The 21,665-nt window shown below is 39.3% G+C and overlaps 1 protein-coding gene across 2 annotated transcripts in view; it reads left to right on the top strand.

The window, feature by feature from the left end:
- MARCHF5 (membrane associated ring-CH-type finger 5) overlaps positions 1-6,018 on the top strand; it is a 35,519-nt gene extending 29,501 nt beyond the window's left edge. For both annotated transcript variants that reach the window (XM_032191763.1, XM_032191762.1), the window contains exons 4-6: positions 1,695-1,878; positions 2,309-2,475; positions 3,680-6,018. In XM_032191763.1, the coding sequence (XP_032047654.1) occupies positions 1,695-1,878; positions 2,309-2,475; positions 3,680-3,796 (468 nt within the window). In that variant the 3' untranslated portion in view covers positions 3,797-6,018. The remainder of the gene's footprint in view (positions 1-1,694; positions 1,879-2,308; positions 2,476-3,679) is intronic.
- Positions 6,019-21,665: the final 15,647 nt, after the last annotated feature.

Raw genomic sequence — 21,665 nt, 5'->3', positions numbered from 1 at the left:
GAGAAGAGGGAACTGTTCCATTCCTTTCCCACTCCAAATTTGCTGGATTTAATACGATTTCTGTCCTGATGCATTCCAGACCTTTTCCTTCAGTTGAAGGGCCGGAGAAGCACAAAAGCTCTTCTTATAGATTAATCTTCAGATGGAGAAACAGGGTTGACATTGTGACTTCAGGTGTAGGTCTAGTCAGTAACAAATTGTACAAGGTTACTGAAAACAGAAAAATAGTAATTTAAAGTAAAAAGATAGTGAGGCTTTTTAGCATGGAGGAGGTCTATTAAGGAGAAGGATAACATTAGACATCACATTTTGGGTCGAGAAAGTTAAGAAGCTGGAAGAAAAATGCTGAATACTTTTTTGAATGAATAATCTTTTGGTGGCACAATACTGGTTATGCCTATTTTTAGAAGTTGTGGTACAGAATATAACTTCCTGTTCTACAAGAGTAAGATGGAATGCTTTTCAAAGCAAGGTGTGGTGTTGCACACCAGTAAGTTGTTCAGCTCTACCATGCTGCTTTCTCACTCTCCTTCCTCAAAAGAACAGGGGGAGATGATAAGAAAAAAGGCTCATGGGTTGGGATAAGGACATGGAGATCACTTACTAATTGATGTCATGGGTAAGACAGACTCAGCAGAGGCAGTTTAATGTAATTGCCTGTTGCTAACAGACAAGCAGTGAGAAACTAAAAGCAAACTAAAAACACCTCGCTCCCCATCCACATTCTTCTACTTCCTTTCCCTCCAAGCAGTGCAGGTGAATGGGGGCTGCAGGCAGTCCACGTCACTTCATTTCCACAGCTCCTTCATGGTCATTCTTCATGGCCCATGTTCCACGTGCAGTCCCTCCCACAGGATGGTGTCCCTCCCAAACTGATCCTGCGTGGACTTCCCACAGCTCTTCAAGAGCTTTCCTTTATTTATTTTTTTTTTTTGTTCTCAGCCCTGTTAGATTCACTTACTTTTTGAAAGAGAATTTTTTTTTTTAAACTATCACGTACTCTTGTGTTGCAGTTGTAATTTTTAAGTTTTAGGCTGCAAATGCTAAGTTTTCTTCATATGTCAGAAGAATAGTTTAGTACATCAGTAATAACTATTCTTTAAAATTATAGCATTAACCACATGTAAAACTGAGTAATGTACAAGTGAAACTTGTAGCTATTTCCACTACAATGGAAAATTATGTACCTCTTACTGAACTGTCTAGAGAAGCAATAACTTCTAGTACTGCGGTCTCTTGCATAAGGTATTCCTAAGTAACATTTTGACTAAAACATTCTGAAATACTTAGCTATCAATTTATCCTTTCATAAGCAACACATAATCAGTTTGACTGCAGAATCAGTGATTTGCAAAATGGTCAGTTCTATGCATTTTGGGAAGCTTTCTATTTTTGTATTTTAAATATTTGTCTTCACTCAAATGCAGATGCACATGAAACCTTTCTTAAGATGGTAGGGATCTGTATTTCAGGTCTCAACAAGATTAATGATTTGTTAACTAGGGCTAGTAGCTTGCTCACCTGCATTATGCTTGATAAGTAACCACAGGTGCAATGGGAAAACTAAGTGCATTAGGTAAAACAGTGGGGTTTTTGTTAACTTGATGTGTGGGCAGTCCTCCAAAAAAGAAAAGACTTGTTTTAAGTTGTTTTCTGTTCATTTCTGTTTGTCCACATATATATGTATTTACCAGGTTGTGGGTCACAAAGAAGGTCTTGATGTCATGGAGAGAGCAGATCCTTTATTTCTTTTGATTGGACTTCCCACTATTCCAGTTATGTTAATACTGGGCAAGATGATTCGCTGGGAGGACTACGTGCTCAGACTGTGGCGCAAATACTCTAATAAACTCCAAATTTTGAACAGCATATTTCCAGGTAATATGACTATAAATTTAAAAGGAAATATCAAGCTTGAGTTTGCCCCTCTAGGAGATGGAGATGAGTCATGTTTTGCCATTCTTAATTGAAGGTGATGGTACCTTCCATCTGTTATGTTCAGTATATTTGGATTGTGTTTGTATAGTATTTAGCGGGGAAGGAAGAGCAATAAGAGCAGGAGCGTGGTTTCAGTTAAGGCCTTAGTAATGAAACAAGTTACTGAAAATCTTGGCTTCGTTTTTGAAAGTAAAAATTAATGCAGTCATTTAATTTAAATGGAATATTCACTGAAAAGGTTAGTTCTCAAGGTAACTGAACTGAATAATGAAGTTGGTGGGCTGTAGATTTATGATGAAGCAGAGGGAGGGCTGTGCTGTTCAAGGCAGTGGCTGTATATAATCTTTTCTTTCCCTACTCATCCCTTTAGGCATTGGGTGTCCTGTTCCTCGTATTCCAGCAGAGGCCAACCCTTTGGCCGATCACGTCTCTGCTACACGTATTCTATGTGGAGCTCTAGTTTTCCCTACTATTGCCACAATAGTTGGCAAGCTGATGTTCAGCAGTGTTAACTCAAATTTACAAAGGACAATCTTGGTAAGATTCAGTATTGTTTGATTCACAATTATAATATGGGAATGGGAAGTGTTGAGGGGGGAGGAAGGAAAAGTAAAAAGCCTAAGTTGAGCTAGGACTTGAAAGTAGCATTTGATTAAGGGTGGACAGATGTTTTCTTCTTTTAAAACTAACTGTCTTAGCAGTAGGCAAGCATCACGTGTGAAAGACTTTTTTCCTCCTATGACTGAAACTAATCTCTCCTGGTCAAGGCTGAAACCTATATCTGGTACTGTGCTAGGCAATTCTTAACAGTAATTAAGGGTGATAATGAAGATGAGGAACCAGTATCTTCTAAGAACAAGTTCTGGAAGGGAAGACTGGGGTTTACATTCCCAACCTTTCTGTATTAACTTGTGTTTACTCTAAGAATATTTTTAATTTATTTTAATAAGAGGGGAAAGATAAACTCTCCATAAAACCGGAATGGAGGTAGAAAGAAAAGGAGAGGACAAATATTTCTTTGTGAATAACCTCTCTGGTTTGCCTCCTTTTCAGAGGAAGCAGATGCAGTTTAATAAAGTGGTATCACTGGTTGATTTGACTATCACTTCAGTCCCCTTTTTTTTCCCAATTCTAACGTGTCTTCCCAGCTCTAACCCATCTGCCATACGTTAGACACAGTAATACTACAACCAGTCATGCAGACTAAAGGCTTCTTAATGTCTCTTCTCACTTTTAAAGAATTGAGATGAACATAGGTTTTTTTGCAAATCAGATTTATTTATTTATTTTAAGTTTTAAAAGTTTACTTCACTCCATGCTTGCCTTTGGCAAGTGGTGTCTTTCACAGCCTTGATTATGGAAAGGTATTGTTCTTTGTGCCATCTATAATATATTCAGAGAAGGGAGGAAAGCAGATGTCTATCTGTTTTACTTTGTTCTTTAAATAGGATAGATTTTGACTTCTAGAATACTTGTCAAACTCTAAGAAATAAGAGCTTTCAAAAGGATCTATAGGTCTGGTTTGTAATCCCTTATATATAACCTGAACCTCTGCAGTACTGCATTGTGACTGAAAACTTTGTCTGTTGTAATCATTTGAAATTGTTCTAATTAGCTGAACTTCAAAAGAAAATGCTATTTGGTTGGAAAATAAGCTTTGTTTAACAAGAATTTTTTTGCAAAGAGCATTGCAATGATATGATTTTGAAAACCTACAACATTCAGTATCTCTTTATTTCAGGGTGGAATTGCTTTTGTTGCTATAAAAGGAGCTTTTAAGGTTTACTTCAAACAGCAACAGTATTTGCGCCAAGCTCACCGCAAAATCTTAAATTATCCTGAGCAAGAAGGTGCATAAAGCTGTGATCTTCTGATGTCGTACAGTCTCACCTAACAAGTTTCCATGTTGTATTGGTTCCATCATTATTGCACAGTAGTGGAGAATTGTGATAAGTTGCTGCTCCTATTTTTTTTCTTTAAGTATAATAAAGCACTGTCATATGGCAGGATAAATCTTTTCAGAAACCACTGAACCTAAGAATGTGACTTGCTTTCATTATTTTTGGGTATTTCTCATGGGCAACAGGATTCTGAAACAGGTTCTGAAACAGCCAATATGCTGAATAGGGGGGGAAAAAATAGTATTGACTACAGAATAAAAACACTTTAAATTGTGTAGTTAATGTAGGCCTCATCCAGATGCCTTTTCTACTGTTTTCCCACCCAGGCTATTATCCATTTCAGCACTTCACACAATGAAGGGACTTTTTTGTTTAGAAAAAGAAATGTGAGTCACTACGAAGGAGAAGTAATTGTGGGACATTGGTCAATAAAGATTTTTTTTTTTTGCTGGTGTGAAACAGGGAGTGCGCAATACTCAAATGGCTGGCCAGAGACAGCAGAAGACAGGTAACTGCAAGACTTATGTCAGCTTCAGTCACCTAAGTACTAGTTGTCAAAATTAGCATGGTTTCCAGGTGACTCATTGCTGATCATTTTTACTGTCCTGTTGTATCTTCTGCAGTGCCTAGTGTCACTTTCTCATGGCCTTTTTTTACTGTTCTGTAACTGGTATTGGATAGCTTTTGTTTGTTTCCCCCTTCACAGTAAAATAATCACATGGGAAGTGAATTTCAGCTGCTTATTTTCTAGTTAAGTATTAGAGCAATTGTTTAGTTCTCATGTTCCTTTTGATTATGTAAGCATCTGTACAAGTGAAAAGAATTGCAGAAATGTGAGGAAACATTGAACACTAAAGCCACATTTAGAAGGAAGCTGTCAGTTTAAACTTCCAGTTCTGGGTGCACACATCAGCTCCTGTATATGGATTAGATTCTTCTCTGCCCAAGCCAGCTGTAGTGGAAGGATAGTCAGGAACACAGGCTGGTGGAGGGTGACACTACACTTTGGGTCCCTAACTTGAGTATACTACGTACCAGCAGGTTAGACAGTTTAAGACAACTTGAACCCATTCTGTAGAGAACAAAAGATAAATCTTAAGTGTGTAATAATCTAAGTTAATTTATTTATACAGTAAGCTCTACTGTTACAGTATGTTTGAAGTAGCCTGCTGAGGGAGACATTAGCACTTCAGTTATTTGATGTATTTATAAACTTCAACAGAAATTAACTGTTTTGTGAAGTTAAATTTTGACAAACATAGTATGGCCATTTAATATTCATCTCAAACCTAACCTAGATTTAGTACCTGGAGTTTTCTCTACAACAACTTGTTTTTTTGCAGTTTACTTTCTTGTTCATAATAGTACATCAAATGCATGGAGGCAGGTTTAAAAAAAATAAAATGAAAACAATTTAAAAAAAAACTTAGTGGAAGTATTCATAAGTAAATATTTCTTTTCACCAGAAACAAAGTAAATGCAGAGTGAACTTCATATTTGATTGCAATAATGTATCTTAAAGAAATTCAAAATATGGTACCTTTTCTATAGTATGATTTGTCTTAAATACTGAGATGTAATATTTTAGAACTGTATAGAAATGTATATAATGGCCACCTAGTATTGAAAAAAACTACAGGTATTGAAAATTATATATTCAATCCATATCAAATACTTCAAGGTTCTTGCTGTAACTGAAGAATTACTATCATCTTGTAAGGCTGCTGATTATATTTGTCTTAGTGGGCTCACTTTTATATAAACTTTAAATAGAGCAACAACCTCTGCAAGTTGCTGCTTTCTGTAAGATAGTCTTGAAACAATGTAATACATATTTGTTACAGAATTCCTCATTTCGAGAAAACAGCTTTTCAGTGGTCTTCACTGTATATATTTCCAGACAATTTATTACTGTTTTTTAAAGTTTCTTGAAGAATTGAATGATGCAAATTAGCGGTCTTGAAACTTGTTCTATGGGAAAGGTCATTGTCTTTGCCGAAAATTGAAACTATTGTAAAAAAAAAAAAAAAAAAAATACAAAAAATACTGTATGGATTATAAAATGATTTAAACTGAGTAGCAGATGGTCATTACTTTGGTTACTATGTTGTAAATCTTGTTTTTGGTATTGCAAATTATAGTTATGTTGAATTAGGTTGAATAAATATTTTTTACACTCCCCAGTGTATTTTGTGAGTTGAACAAAAGCCTACAGCAAAACTACTGAATGGAAAATGTTGTGTGGTAATGCGTTCCTAAAGATTTATGTAGTAAATTTAAGTTGATAGCCCAAAGAAATATCTTGGGGTAAAGGAAAAATTACTTTGAGTCTTTAAGCTCATACTGAAATTTACAATATATCTTTCCCCCTTCTAGTGATTAATTAAACAACATAGGGGAATGGATTTCTCAAACATCTAAAGCAAACTAATCGTTGCACCATGAAGGGCCTCTGGTAGTACAAAACTGGGATTGGGAGTTACTGGATATCTCTGGGTTGGCTGATGTACTGAGTTTATTTGGGGAATACACTGATCCCTTTTCATTGAGGAAGATCATATTGGCTGCAGGAAGGATTTTTTTCACTAATGGTTAATTTATGTCCCCTTACCTTCAGAGAAGGAGTATTAAATGTTATCTAGCATTTCTCAGTGTACATTCTTATCTTGAACTTGGTTTCTCTTCTATTACATCATCTTCTATTACATCAACATTTATGCAAGAACTGAGCCATAATTATATAAATTATTATGGGCAATGATATAATTTCCCATAATGTTTCTCCTCTTCACCTCCTATATTAAACTCTTAGATTCAGATGGGGTCCTACTATACTTTTCAATATTTTAGTTTGAATTATTTTTTTTCCTTCATTCTTTACCTTGCAAAAGCTATATTCGCAACTGTTTCTTTGTGCTGCCTAGTTTGAAATATTAATTCCCTCAACTTCTGGAGTGTTTTCTCAAAAACTGGTGGTCTCCCTTGACTATCAGAGAGGGATCCAACAATGTTGCTAGTTAAGACCTATCTCTAGGGAAGTACTTAGAACAGATCTGTACTTGTATGAAAAACAGTGCAGGGATGTTGTTGACTACAGAGTTAGCAACATCTGAGGACACAACTCACTGTAAACGTGCCACAGAAATTCTAGTCAGTGGCAGCTGTGAGGTTCCCCCCCTTTTTTTTTTTTAAATTTTTTTTAATCCATGGTGTGGAACTTGGACAACTGGTTGTGGAGTAGGTGTTTGAGGGTCCAGATACCTGGAGTAGTTTAGCTTCTTTTTAGAGTTTTTAACCACAGATAACTATGTCCTTCGCATGGTGGTCTTGATTTTTTTTTTTTTTTTTTTTTAACTGATGGGGATAACTGGGAGCAGTAGAACACAAAGATCATGAATGCATTTACTATTAGACCAGTAATCTTGCTTTTGGAACCCTATGTCTGATGTTCTATGTTCTACGTCCATGTGGTTTGCTATTCTAGTTTTCTTTTTTGAAGAACTAGGATTAAATTTATTTACTGAATCACTAAGCAAGGCTATGTTCTCATCAGAAATGCAGTGCTAACAATTACTGCTTCCTGCTTTTAAGTATAAATGCTAGTTTCACTAACATGGCTGGCTTTGGAATTCTGTTCTAGTAGGCAACTGTGGTCAAAACTTCATTTTAAAAACTTCTTTTAAAAGTATATTGGAGAGGAATAACAGAAGAATGTATGCAATCTCATCATAGGTTAAAGCTAGGAAATCCTGAAATTCTGAAAGTCTTATCAATTGTCCTCATCAACAGCTTCTTTACTCTGCATCCTTGCAAAGTCACTCTTCTGTTCTATACAGCATAACACAGAACTTAATATTTAAGCCCCCAAAATAGTTGAGTATTCATTTCCTCTCGTGCAGTTTGAGAAATGGCAATTAAATTGGAGGTGGTTCTGTTTTGGCAGGAGTGTTATCTATAATCTTAATTTTCTTCCTGTTTTTCTCCCAAAACATAGGTCTGCGTGGGGCTATTTGATTGGGGTGGCAGTTGTGACAGTTAACTAAACGCATTAGAAAGCTTAAGAGAAGAGCTGCTTCTGGAAACTAGCCTTTGTACTGAGTTTTCTCAAATTTTTAATTTCAGCCTGTAAATTAATAAATCTTACTGAAAGTTTTCTTGTCTGTAGTTATGGATATGTAAACAGCAACATATTAGAAAATGGTTGTGGCTGGGACTGAAACAACATAATCCATCGCACTGCCTTAAGACAGGATCAATTCTATTTACAGTATTGTCAACAGAACAGAACTTAATGCAGGCAGTATTTAAGATAATCTAAAACCATTAAGGCAATGCAGTGTTAATTGTCTACTTTAATCTAAATGGCTTAACTTCTTTTAACATTGGAGAAATTTAGCTATTAACACCTTGCTTACTTCTACATCAGTTTCCCTGAACTGACACCTTTTGACTCTTCAATTAACGTGACTTACTGGCAGCTTACTTGTTTCTACTTCTTTACAGGGGGGTGGTGGTAATTCAAATGCTTCAAGAAACTGTACGTGCTCTTTGAAATTTAACTTCATGATGTAAATACATACTCTTCTTGTATGAATACATAACTCTTCTTGCACGCACAGAGACCACACCACTGTATCTGGCAGTACATCATCCTCATCAGTGCAGAGCCTCTCAGTATCTTAACTGCCATATTTTAGCCCTGTTGATTGCAAAAGGCATGTTTTTTCCTCCTACTCGTACACACTTACTGTGATTTTGGGAAAGATTCTCACTCAAACCTATCTCAGTAAATCTTGGCATAATCTGGGAAATCAGAAACTAGCATTCCTTATCAAATAGGTTCAGTTCTTGTAGATGTTGAGGCCAAGACTTTTCTCCACTGCTGTTTAGCAGGCTGCTCTATTTGTATGCGCTGTAAAAAATAGAAATATTTGTGCCAAAGGTTGCCCTGTATTCAAGACTATTCAAGATCCTTCTGCTTTATTAATTCATGGAAATTTAAGGTGGGCTTTGTTTTTAGGGCTTATTCAAGAACTCAAGTAATATAGCTAGCTTTCCAGAAAGGCAACAGTGAAAAGGTGTGTGCAAATAAAATATTACTGCAAGTGAAAAAAGTCTTATGTGCTATGGAATATTATGTAAACAGGGGTAGACTATATCATTAGATCACAGCCTCCCCCTACGTCCAAGTTTGAAGGCACATGGCCTCTTTGTTCTTGCCAGTTAGTTATTCATGTGCTCTGGATACTTAATTGTGTTTGCACCTCTGAGTATTATAAGCACAAAGGAGTTATTTCTGGTTGTGCCATACTAAGTACTTCAGTAGAAAAAATTCCATTCTGGAACCACTAAAAGCAAATAGTAGACATGACTTGAAACTGCCTCAACTAAACAGCTCAGCAGCACCTGTCAAAACATATCTTGCAGGCACCTCGTTTAATGCTGGATGACTAAGCCATGGAAAAGTGATTGCCTAAGCAGCGGGCCTCAATAGGAAGTACTATGTTTATTTAAAAAATAAAAATCAAAATTATTATGCAAGTTATTTCCAGTTTCAGGGCACTGTCAGTCATGCAGCATGCACAAGTAGAGATGTTTTTGGTGTTATTTTTCCACTCTTGCTGCAATTGGGTAACATTTTGCTGCAGCTAACAGGAGCTGATGAAAGAACACACTGATCTAGTTACTGTATGTGTAAGGACTAGTGGGAGGTGTCTCTGCCCATGGCAGGGGGTTGGAATTAGATAATCTCTGATGTCCCTTCCAACCCAAACCATCCCACGGTGACTATTTTGTGAGTAGTTGCCGTTTCTTTGCTATATTCATTAAAATAAGCTAATATTCCTATTTAGTGTACTCTGGAAGAGACTTCTGGTATTGGTTTTCCAGACACTTGATGCACAGAAGATAAAAGATCTAGGATAGTACAGAATCAAAAGCTTTCTGATTTTTACCAAAATTATTTTTTTTTCCTCCTTTAAAATTGTAGCTGGTTCAGATGCATTCGATAGAAGAAAATCTTTACCACCTTCCTTCCCTTGCATGGTTCCTATGGATAGTTCTGTGTGTTGCTGGTGGTAGCCTGCAGTGTTACTTATGCACAAGTTGCATGTTATTCTATTTCAAGCATCAAGACTGCAGTGCAGGAGGACAGTCCTGCTTCTCCACTACATTTTCATTTCAACTTCAGGGATTTTTTTTCCTAATTTAAGACAGATGTTGGTTAAATATATATAACATTATAACAACTCCCTCTGGATGAGTAATGTTGCAGAAGCTTTATGGAACACAAGTTTCACGATGAAAGCCTTTCGGAGAGGGGGCAATGATGGAATGAAACCTTGAGGGTCATTCCTAGTGGTAAGAAAAAATACCCTTTTGACATTACCCAAGTACTTCTGTACTGAGCTATGAGTGACTAGTAGAATTCCACATAACCAACACACCAGCAATTCTTTTGATGATGGAGAGGGGCATAAAAAACTGTTGCTAACCTGTAAGGTTCTGAACTTCATTGAACAAAGCTTTCAGATTTTTCTTAAATTCTTTGGTGCCTTTTAAACATGAAGCTATGCTTTTTCATTCTTTTAGTGGTTTCTTTTGAAAAAACATTAGCATCTTTTAACTGCAGGGTTCTCTACCTCTAGAATGCTGTTAAATTTCAAGATACCATTAAAGCGTTTTCCACTTACCCTAAATTAAATACATCATAAATTAAATACCATGCATGCAACTGGCCTTCCCCAATTACCATGTCCAGTTTCCTGCAGCAGACACACTGGTAACAGGGTTTCCTTGCCCATCTCTTTTCAAAGATGAACGAAAATGCAAACTGCTCATGAATTTAATCCTTATAGCCTTAATTCTGAAAGTGGATGCTTGCATTTCTTTGTTCAGCTCTAGAAGCTTTCTATAAGAACAAAGTTTTCATTTTCTAAAGGGGCTCAAAATTAACCTCTGGTTAATAGGTGGTATAACTCATCATGATTTTATTAACGCATTTATGACATTTAAATGTAGCTAGTTGTATGTCCAGTGACAGGGAAAAAATGTATTTCTTGTGCTTTCAGGCCTTAAGTTATTTCAGATAGAGTCAGAGTAGGTGATCACAGACAGTCCGTAGCGTTCCTTTCAGCAACTCCTACTCCAAGCACTTCTGCCTTGCTGAGCTAAAGCATGTGCTATGTGTTGGAAACCCTTTACATAACACGTACGGATAGAGTTGTTAGCAGCCCACAGAAGATGTATTTTGTCCTAATCTACAGATAAGATAAAACAAAAACTAGCTTTACTAGTAGGATTTGTGGATATTACAAATAAAACCTGCCCCAACACAACCTGCAATTTGCCCCAGATGTAAGGGATCATCTTGTCTCCTTAAAACTCTGAGCATCATGGGGTGTTTCTTGACCCCATGAGAACCTTGAGTACATCTTTTGCAAAGATTAACACTGCATGCCTTGTAGCGCTCAGCTCCCTGTGCCCCAGTCTTATTTCAGTACAAAAATAGGGGAAAATCCTTGTGCAGAGAAGTGCAGTTACAGACAGTATGGCTGTAGGAAGTTGTTAGAATGGGAAGTGATACTGCTGACACCTCCTGAAGTGCAAGAGGTTACGTGTATGAAATAACTTTACTAGCTTCTTATTTTCAAAATGGTGGCACTCAGGTGTTAGAGGAGGAAGTAATGATTTGCAAGCTTGCAATCCACAAGCAAAATGCATGTGCCCTGCTTTCCCTATTTGTTCTTGTTACCACAACAATTAAATTGTATAAACCTTAGTGTTTTCCTTCCTGTCTCTTCACTGATGAATACAACCATGTATGGCATCCACATATGAAGGGTTTAAAGAAAGTCAAAACAAATCATTTCTGTCTAACAAGCTGGACACCTTCAAAAGCCTGTTAGACAGTCAGCTTTAGGAGCCTCATTAGAGGATAATTAGTTGCATCTGGATATTCCTCAGGAACATATTATGAAAATGTTTTAAAAAGCAGAGCATAAGACTTGAATTCATCCCTTTTGGCAGCTGCATAATCATCGCCTCAGAAGGCATGCAATCCTTTTCTTGCACCTAAAATATATTCTTATGAGTGGCAGTCAGTGAGCCAATTTTAAAATCTGTTTGCATACACATGAACACAATCAAGCAAAACTGAGTATAATCATCAGCCGTGACGTGCAGCTTGGAGGGGGCTTAGAGTTTTGTTTTGGTTACGTTCTGGTTTTGGAAGAGCAAGGCCCATGAGTGTGCACCACACGAAGGGCACAAAAGGCATGCTGGACTCCCTGTGTGGCAGTTCTGCTCTAGTCAGAAAGCAAATAAAGCCACTGAAATGTAGTTAGGATAAATCAAATATGCACCACAATTATATAGCACATGGTAGCAGGCTCCAAAAGCAAGTGGTGTATTTTTGCATCCTAACATTTCCTGTATTCCCAAAGCAGAGCCTTTTCTTATTGTACTGTTGAGATGTAATTAGATGGCCTCAAAATATCTCCTCTGTAACAACCCTTTTTGAACATCAAGTCTCTTTACTAATTGATTTGAGGAACAGTATCACCATCAAAATGACAGTATTTTTCTGTCCAAAACATAAGGAAGCAGAAGCATGGGGAGTTAAGAGTACCAGAATTTAACTTCGTTGTATGCTCTCCCCATACTTCTGCAAAGATCTGCACTGGGACAGAGTTCTGAACGCATACCAACTGCCTGGCAGCAAACATATTTAATATCATGTCTAGAACAAGATCATTCCTCCCTATCACAGATGTGGTTGCAATATAAGCCTAGAGCAGATGTTGGAATTGTAAAATTCACAATTATCTGAAAGTGGATCTAGGCCCTGCAGCAGGTGAAGTGCCAGTACCTGCCAGTACTTCGTGTTCTTGCTCCTGCTGCTGCTCCTGCCAGTAGTTACGGTTGTGCCGAAAATGTACTTTCAAAGGTCAGAGATAAAGATAGTTGGGCATGGATTTGCAATCCTGAACACATGTAGTATCTGAGATGATCTGATCTCATCTTCCGGTTCAGTCCTTTTATAGTTAATCTCCCCATTCTCCAACCCTATATGAATTGTAGATTTTGGCTAATGTTCCTGGTATGCCTCTGGTGGTTGGAGCTCTTTCCATTGACAGCAGTTCATCAGTACGGCTAAACAAATTCACTGTAAGCTGTCAAACAGAAGACAAATGAGAGCTTACAAAACAGAATACTCGCTCAACTGAGACAAAACTTCCAGCGCCAACAATGACGATGGTGGGGGAGCAGAGCCTATCGACTTATAACTGCCAATTTAGCAACAGCTGAGCCTGTACTTATCTGAATTGGTACTTCTGCTAAATTCAGGATGTTTTTGTCCTGTGCTAAGCCCTGACGTTAGCAGATACAATGCAAATGTGGTGTTCCAAGGAGAGCTCCTCTCAGAACCCAGCAGGCGGTGCTTAGTCTGGGGACACACTCCTAGGGGAAGGTTGTTTTTTTCCCTCGGGTGGGCACCTGCTGCTGAACTGAGATTTTTCTGGAGCTGCTTGCTAGCATCAAGGTGGTGAGCACGCACTGATTTTTTCAGAAGAGGTTTGCTTTTGTGCTCAGTTCCAGCCGTAGCCTTTTTTCTAAGCCTAAAATGTAAACTCGCTTCTCTTTTTGTTTAAAACTTTCATATCGTGCTCTTGTGAGTCCTGTCTAAATAAGTGCTTATCTTTGGACAGTACCTCATAAAACTGGCATTCTGCTTTACCACGAAGTGGTTGCCATTGAACACTGCTGAATAAACTGTAAACATGCCTGATTCTGTCAGGGCCAGGAGATTTGTAGGAGATAATTACTGTTTAGCCTATGATTTGCTGTCTCATTAAAAGATGTTTCAAGTTAATGAAAAGCATATAAAAGGATATATGAAAATATGCAAGAACCATTTGTCCGATCCATTTAGAAATAAATTCAGTTCAATGCAGTAAAGTGCAGACAGGAATGGAGTAACAACAAATGCTCTTGTCCTTCTAAATGAAAACCAGTGTCTCAGGGGGATTTACACTGGAACAATAATTTTCTCACAATCTAAATTTAATCATCAATTACAACATTTCACATTGAAAGTCCAAGTTAAAAAAGAACATCTGTTTAGTGTATTGATGATGTTAGTATACGTCATGCTTAAAACAGAAAGTGAATACAAAATCCTGATATTTGACTTCACTACAAGAACAGGAGATGTAAAGAAGCTGGAAGACACACACCTATTTTCTCTCCTTTATGTGTAGGTGTACCACTATCAGTTTTAGGCCAGCAACCTTCTAACCCACATTGTATACAGAAGGAGCTGAGTACCTTTTCCAAGCTGACAGGTACTCTATTCCTACATATAGCTTGCTATAGGTTATGCCAGAGAAAAATAAAGTTGGAGGGATGACATAAAAATAAGCTATAGGATACAGGCAAGGGAGGAAGTTGCCTTCAGCTGAAATTTGAAATGTTACAGACCAACATGCAGCAACCTAAAAGGCTTTGACAGGCCTATCATCTGAAAGGGTATAATTTCCTTTCCCATCATATATTCTCAAAGTCTTGGCTGCAGTCCTTTCTTCTTTTAATATGGGCAGCATGTTTGGTTTGCTTTTTGGAGATGAGACAGCTCTTAGGCTTTTATATCACCTGTGGTCCAAGGCACCAATATTTGAAACAGCTTTGACCAAAAAATGCTGTGCCTGAGCTCAGGCATTGGGTCTTGCTGGAAGGGGCAGGGGCTGGTGGCACCATTCACTTGCAGCCTGTGTGTGTCTGGTAGGAGGAGCACAGTCTGTCCGTCTGCACCCCAACTCCAGCAGCCCTGTAGTATGGCTTCAAACTAGCTGTTTGGGTGCAGATTTCACTCAGACATTTCTAAGTCATCCTTGGGATGTAAATGCAGGGCTAACGCCATTATTCAATCATTGCTCTTATTTAACTAACTGCTATTATCAACATGTAAGGAGACTTCAGATTTACAAGGCTGAAACTAAAAGTGAATGAGGAAAGATGCTGAACAACAGCTTCATCCATCATACCACGTGTAACACTAAGGTCGGACTTGCTGTTAAGTCTCCTTAGGCCAAGCCCATGGCTTTGAGCAAGCCATGGGGCAGCTGGCACTGCCCACCCTGGCTGGGGGGTTCCAGTTCCCCGGCCCAGCTCCTGCTGGTGGCCTGACAGCGTGAGGCAGGTGGCTGTGAAGGAGCATGGAGACATGCTCCTGCCCACTTCAAGGCAGCCAGCTCCTAAAGCTCACCTTCAGGCTCGCCCCTATTTGTCTACAAGAATTCAGCTTTGCCTCTGTTGCTTGATTTAGATAATTTATTACAGATGTGTGTATGTGAATCTGACGGAGAGGGTCAGAAGAACAGAACTTGGAAAGGAAGCTCAGCTTTCCTAGTCTTGCTCTTTGATATGCAAGGAACATCACGGTGGTTAATAGGCATAAGTAGGTCTAGGGCCAGTCAAGTTCTGACTCATCTCCCCTCTGTATTGGGGCGATATGCTTTCTGCATTAGCTGATGCCTTTGAAATAAAAAAACTGACAAAGGGAAGACAAAAGGGAACTTAACAAAATGTCATAATTAATTCAACAACATTGTAAATCACCAACTGCAATGTTATTCAAATGGGGTGAATAGAAATTTAAATAATTCAAAATATTTCAAATCTCAGGCAGTTACTCAATTGAAAGCTCAGAAGTTCAGATCAGTCCAGAGGGTACATTTCTAATGCAGAGGACTTCTCTCAAGCCAAGAACATGCATTATCTCTGCAGTGTTCTTTTCAGGCTTACAGCTTGAAGAGTACAGTTTATTCATCTGTCAGATTTTATGCACTTCTTGCCAGTGTACCATTTATATCTTATTTCTCCAAACCAGAAAAAAATAATGTATTTTTAGAAAGAGAGAGCAAGCAGAATAAAGCTCTTAAATACAAATCAGCTGATTCCGAATCCCTTCTCCATTTTCTATCTCCTTCCACCACATTGCCTTTGAGTTAAACCGGTCATATGAGCTTTTGCTCTCTGTGACAGAATTACCGACAACGGTATAAGCAGTTTATCCTTGCCCTGTGCAAACCAGGCATCTCCTCCAGGCAGCTGTATTAGAGGGCCACCGGAGCCAGGTGCAGCTCAGGGACACACGCCTGGCGGTGAGTGTGACTTGGGAAAAGGAAGCTCCCACCGCATGGCAGACAAAGACAAAAGGGCAGACATTCGCGTACTTCTGTGTAATTCCATTCTTTATTCATGGTGCAAAGTATGCAGCTAATGTGAGTTACATATTACTGCCAAGGTAGTTTTTCCTCTTGTGCTCTGTGGTGAAGGCTCACACTGCCCCTCTCCTTCCTCAGCATTCATATGCCTGCATGTACCCCCACAAGGAACAGGGGCATAGCTAGGCACTGGAGGTGCGCACACACATAGTTCTCCCAAACTAGGAAGACTACATAAAAGAGGCACTCAGTAGCACAGACTTGGCAGGTGACTGTGCAGGATCCTTTCTGTTCAGGGTTAAGTTGGCCTTACGTTACAGAGCTCTGTGAGGAAAGGTTCCTCCTCCACTCCCACCCGACACACGACACATGGAGGCTGCCACCGCTACCAGCTTGCCTGACATTTCCTTTAATAAGATATGTTTCTAATTGCTAAGATGCTTGTCAAACTTTAAACACCATGCTGGCACGCTGACTATGTGGCCTGTGGTGAATAACTATGGGAGATTTTTTCTGTGATGGTTTAGCTGTTTAATGAGGAATTGCAGCAGGTCTCTGACAGACTCAGAGTTTGAAGCAGCAAATTGAAAATTAGGTGGTAGGGAGGGCTTCAGATTGGTGGCTGAGGTGGTGGCTTTTGTGAGTTTTACAAAATTCTACCCAAATTCCTTGACAATTTGAAGTTCGAATCTGCTTCAGATTGCTGAAACTGAGGTGAAATGTCCCAAGGCTGTTTGTTTGTGTGTGTGTTGTGTGTTTTTTTTTCTTTCTTTCTTTCTGTAAGGGGCACATTAAGAGAAGAAATGGTTCTTTTCTTAGCACTTTATACTCTACTTGTAGTCTTGTACAGCTGGACTTGAAAGCAGCAAGATTCCCCCTGCTTTGCCTGTCTTTTTCAAAGGCACATGATAAAATACAGATTCAGCAGCACATGTAGTGGACAAGGAGCCTGTTTGGGGAGTGAGAGGTGGTTAAGAAAACTGTGTAGGAGCGCGATTGTGGGCATTAAGCTGTTCCACAGTGCCCACAAGCCACAGAAAGGCTGGAGCAGGGAGCAGGGGATCACAGGCAGCTGAAGGAGGCGGGTGACAAATGGGTGAGGAGGCGAGGACTGAGAATGGCCAGGGCAGATGGACGGGAGAAGGATGGGGAGCCAGAAACAGAAGAGATGGTTGGGAAGGGGACGGGGAGGCCTGTCACCGTGAGGCTGGAGCAGAGCACGCGCTGCAGCTCCTCAGCACCTGCGAATGCCACTGATAGGGGCTTATCGCACGGGCACACGCACGGCATGTGATGACCTCATGGCTCCTGCTCACGAGATAATGCGGGTCCTGATCAGCAATGGAGCACAGCAGGGAAGCTGCACTCTGCTTTCCTTCAGTTTCTTTTCTTTTTTTTTTTTTTTTTGGAGCTTGAACACTTGGCAGTTACACCCTGACATCCATGCCATCAGCAGCATATCGCGAAGAGCCCCGTTACGTCAAACCCACCAGAAACTGGCGGCCTCACAACTCCCTCCAGGCACGGCTCCGTGCCTTACGCGACCGCGCACAGCCCCCCTGCACCCCGCTCTCTTGGAGCCTCGCTCCCAGGGCAGAACGACGGCTGTTTTCACGGGCTGCCCCCGTGACAGCGCCGGTATCTCACCGTTTCCCTCAGAAATGCGGGCTGCGACGGTGCGAGGAAAGCGAGGCCACGGCATCTTCCGCCGCCATCTCGCCCCGCGGCCACAGGGCGGGCGCCGGCCCCCGGCCCCCCGCCCGCCATTTCCTCATCGGCTTTCCCTCAGCGAACCCCCTCCGCTGCCGGCCGGGCCCCGCTCCCCGACTCACGGAGCTCCCCGCGGGTTGCTGCTCTCGGTAGCGCCTCACCGCGGCCGCGGCCATCACTGCGGGGCCTGAGGCGGCGCCGCCGGCCTGGGCCCCTCCGCGGGAGGGCGGCGGAGAGGAGGGGGCCCGGCGCCGGCGCTGCCTGGCACCAGCCCGGCCAGCGCCGCTGTTCCCGCCGGAGCTGCCCTGGCCCAGCCCTTCCTTCCCTCGGCCGCTGCAGCATTCCCCAGCCGTCGAGGCTTTGCTCAACCTGTGCGCCCGCCCGTGGGCATAGTGTTCTGCCTTAAAAACGGCACCTTGTGTACATAAAATCTGAGACAGTGGATCTGCTTCCAATGAACCTTACAAAAAGCAGTGCCTGGATTAACTGAAGTGACAAAGCATGCACCAAAGTGCTCGTTTAAGGGATCCAAGAAAAGACGAAATATTTCAAGAAGCTGTTATCAGCCTACAATTATTTTATTTTCTATAAATTGTCTATTCAGTGATTCAGATTTTCTTACTCTTGGGAGTTTACACGAAATATCCCCCTGACCCCACACAGAGAAGCTGAAGCCCCAACATGGAAGCTGCCATTTCAGCCACTGCACCTCACTGTATTCCACAGAGGGAGTCTAAAATCAAAATCCCAGCCATAACCCCACCTTGCGTGCCAAATCAGAAATAAAGAAATATATTCATGAAAAGCTGTAGTAGCTATATGTAACAATACATTTCAACAAACAGTATTTTTATTTAATATTTTATTTTTTTTACGAAACTAATTGCTTATGTAGGTGAACATTAGGACAGATAAGACAAAAGCAATCAGTTTAGGACGCAACACAAAACAAGATGCGAAACTTGTAAAGATAAAGATTTCATGCAGTCTTGCTACTTATAAAAACACATCTGGACGATTTTTGAGATTTAAAAGTAATTTATTTTTTTCAGATTAAGCATTTGGAGTTCTCTACGTTTTTATCCCTAAGAGTCAAACAAATATGATTTTCCTCATCCAAATGAAGAGAATCGTTTTCATGCATAAAGATGAGATGCACAACTCTTCACATTATTATAGGGAGTAACAGCAAATGTTGTATCATATAGCACCAAGAATTTCAATTACAGTGTGAAGAAAAGATACCACGAAAGCTCCTTGTTTCACGGTGAATCTTTTTACACTGATATTTGTATTCAGAACTACACACTCTTCCAAGCAATGAAAATTAAACTTCACATTGGAAATACAATGTAGCTGTTTAAAACCCTTGACACTTTCTATAAATTAAGCTATTAAATTTGATTTCTTCTCTTGCATAGCAAATTTTCTTTAAACTTTGAAACGGTTAAAACTTAAAAAATGAATTTTTCCTCTCCTGGTCTTTCTTTATCCCCAACCTGGTCAAACAGTAGGAAGTAATTATTTAATAGGCAATGACTACATGAATCTGGACATTCCTCTGCAAATTAAACATACAATCCTACTCTTAATTACTGTAAAGATAGCACTATGGAGTTCAATATTTACTGTCATTTATGTCACTTCTACTTTGCTTTCCAGGCTAAATATATTTTGGTAAGTGCCAATTCTAAAGACTCAGCAAGGAACCAAAAAATAAAAATTATCATCTTTCATCACCTGCATGTCCATAAATAAACCAAGCCATTCACTTTGCTTGTTCAGCCCAAAGATTAAGGAGTAGATGTAACATGTAATTTTCAAATACATACACATATACCTTTTATCTGAGGGCACTGGTATCTAGTTGGAAATGGCACTTATTAGCGCATTAATAAATACTGTAAAATGTGAGATATAATTGAACTTCCTTTCTAACAAGCAAAAGGTAGTAACATTTAACGTTAAGTCACACAAAATGAACAACCTGTGGACTAAGGAGACTTGCTTTAATGCAGCTGCTGCTCAGGAACAGAACTTTAATATCTGACAGATGCATCTGAGATTGCAAAGGGCCAACAAAGATGGGACCAGTCTCCATCCTGATACCTTCTGCCATTCACCTGCTTTCAGAACCAAGAAGAAACATTACAAATGCAGCTCTTTATATCAAAGAGCTGCTGTTGGCCTGTGGATACTGCAGTGCTATTCATTCTCACTATGTCTCCTAATTGTGCAATCTCTCTCCCACAATCCCAGTCTGTCAGAACTGTGCACATTGGTGCCAGTATATTTCTGGTATTGTATATGAGGGCATCTCAGCACGTTCAATGAACCAGAAATTACCAACAGAATATGCAAGACATTTTAAGCATACTGACTGCACTATCGCTTACAGTCTTAATCATAAATATAAATCTACACCCAGTTTTGATTTTATGTTGCAGTTCATTTTTTGAACAATTACCTCTTCCTGAGCTACTGGACTATCAGACATATTACATCTTTTAACACAGCATATTATTTACTTTAGCCTAAGAGAAAGTGTTGGAATAGTAACACTCCAAACGTAACTAATATAGATTTTAACAAATTTAAGTATCTTGGGATTTATATTTATCTTCATGGTGCATGTATTCCTGGAGAATAGCAGGGCAGCTCCTCTGGCATTTTTTAACTGATCTGTCACAAAAGAGCTCTGTAACTTCATTGCTAAATTAAAGTATGAAATTAAGGACTATTTAATGCCCTTTCTATACAAGACTGATAATCTAGATCTCAAATTAAAGAAAAAAATAATGTCAAAAAGAATTCCAGGACAGTTAATCTTTCCAAACTGTATTTAAGACTACTTCAAATGGTTAGTCAAAGTTTATGCCAAAACCATTGTAATATATATATATATATATATATATATATATATATAATAATTTAGAACTCTTAAACATGCTACAGGGCATCACATTTACCTCAGTTGTCAGATCAGCTTGAGTATTTATTTTGGGTTTAATCTCTAATCTCCAAGTTAACTGAACTGTCCTCCCCTCCCTTTTTTTGTTTTTTGTTTGTTTTGTCTGTTTAGTAGACAACGTAGAGTTAATAAAGTTAATCAGAGATTCTACTACCTATTATTCTGTTGCTTTCAAAGCTCAAAGAAACTTAGTCTGTTCAGACACTGCAAGTTGTCCTGAAAAAAGGTCCTGCATTGACTCTTACTTATTCAACTCAACATTTAAAAAGCCAAATAAAAATTATTAGCTATACAGTGCCACACTTGTGCATTAGTAGTTCACAGACAGAGCACAACTCCTTTTTACATGAATTTATAATTACACACAGTGACATAACAGATAGACATGACTATTAGACACGAAAAGCAAAATGGCATGCAACTAGCTGCTTTCAACTTATATGCGATATCTTCCATTTCAACATTATTTTTATTAAGTGGCTCACAGTGTGGGAAAGCACCCAAGCTCAATCTTACATTTTGTATACACTGAGCTTAATACAATCTTCCCTATTTTAACATTCATAAACATCTTTAAACTAATGATTATTGACATTTAAATTCAAGTAGAAAATCAAAACTACAAGCAATCTTTGTATATGCATTCTTCAAGTTACACCAAGTATACAAAGTATTCCACTCAGTTATGTCTACTTCCAGGAAAAGGCTGCATATAAGTTACATTTTTATTAGATTGCTCACAGTACTAAAATCACGTTGTGCATACAACAGCAGATCAGTCTCCTGTTGTGGTTGAGTAGCACCTGTTTTCAATTTATTTCTGAACTAGTTTGACTTGGTTAAATCTCCCACTTTGCTGAGCTTCAATAGCAGGCCAGCGTGGCTCTCCAGGCGGAGACATCCTGCAGATGCCAGCTT

This window comes from Aythya fuligula, chromosome 7, assembly GCF_009819795.1.
Source record: "Aythya fuligula isolate bAytFul2 chromosome 7, bAytFul2.pri, whole genome shotgun sequence".
In the NCBI taxonomy this organism is placed as follows: domain Eukaryota; kingdom Metazoa; phylum Chordata; class Aves; order Anseriformes; family Anatidae; genus Aythya; species Aythya fuligula.
The sequence above is the reverse complement of the archived record's forward strand: the minus strand, read 5'-3'. Positions and strand labels throughout refer to the sequence as shown.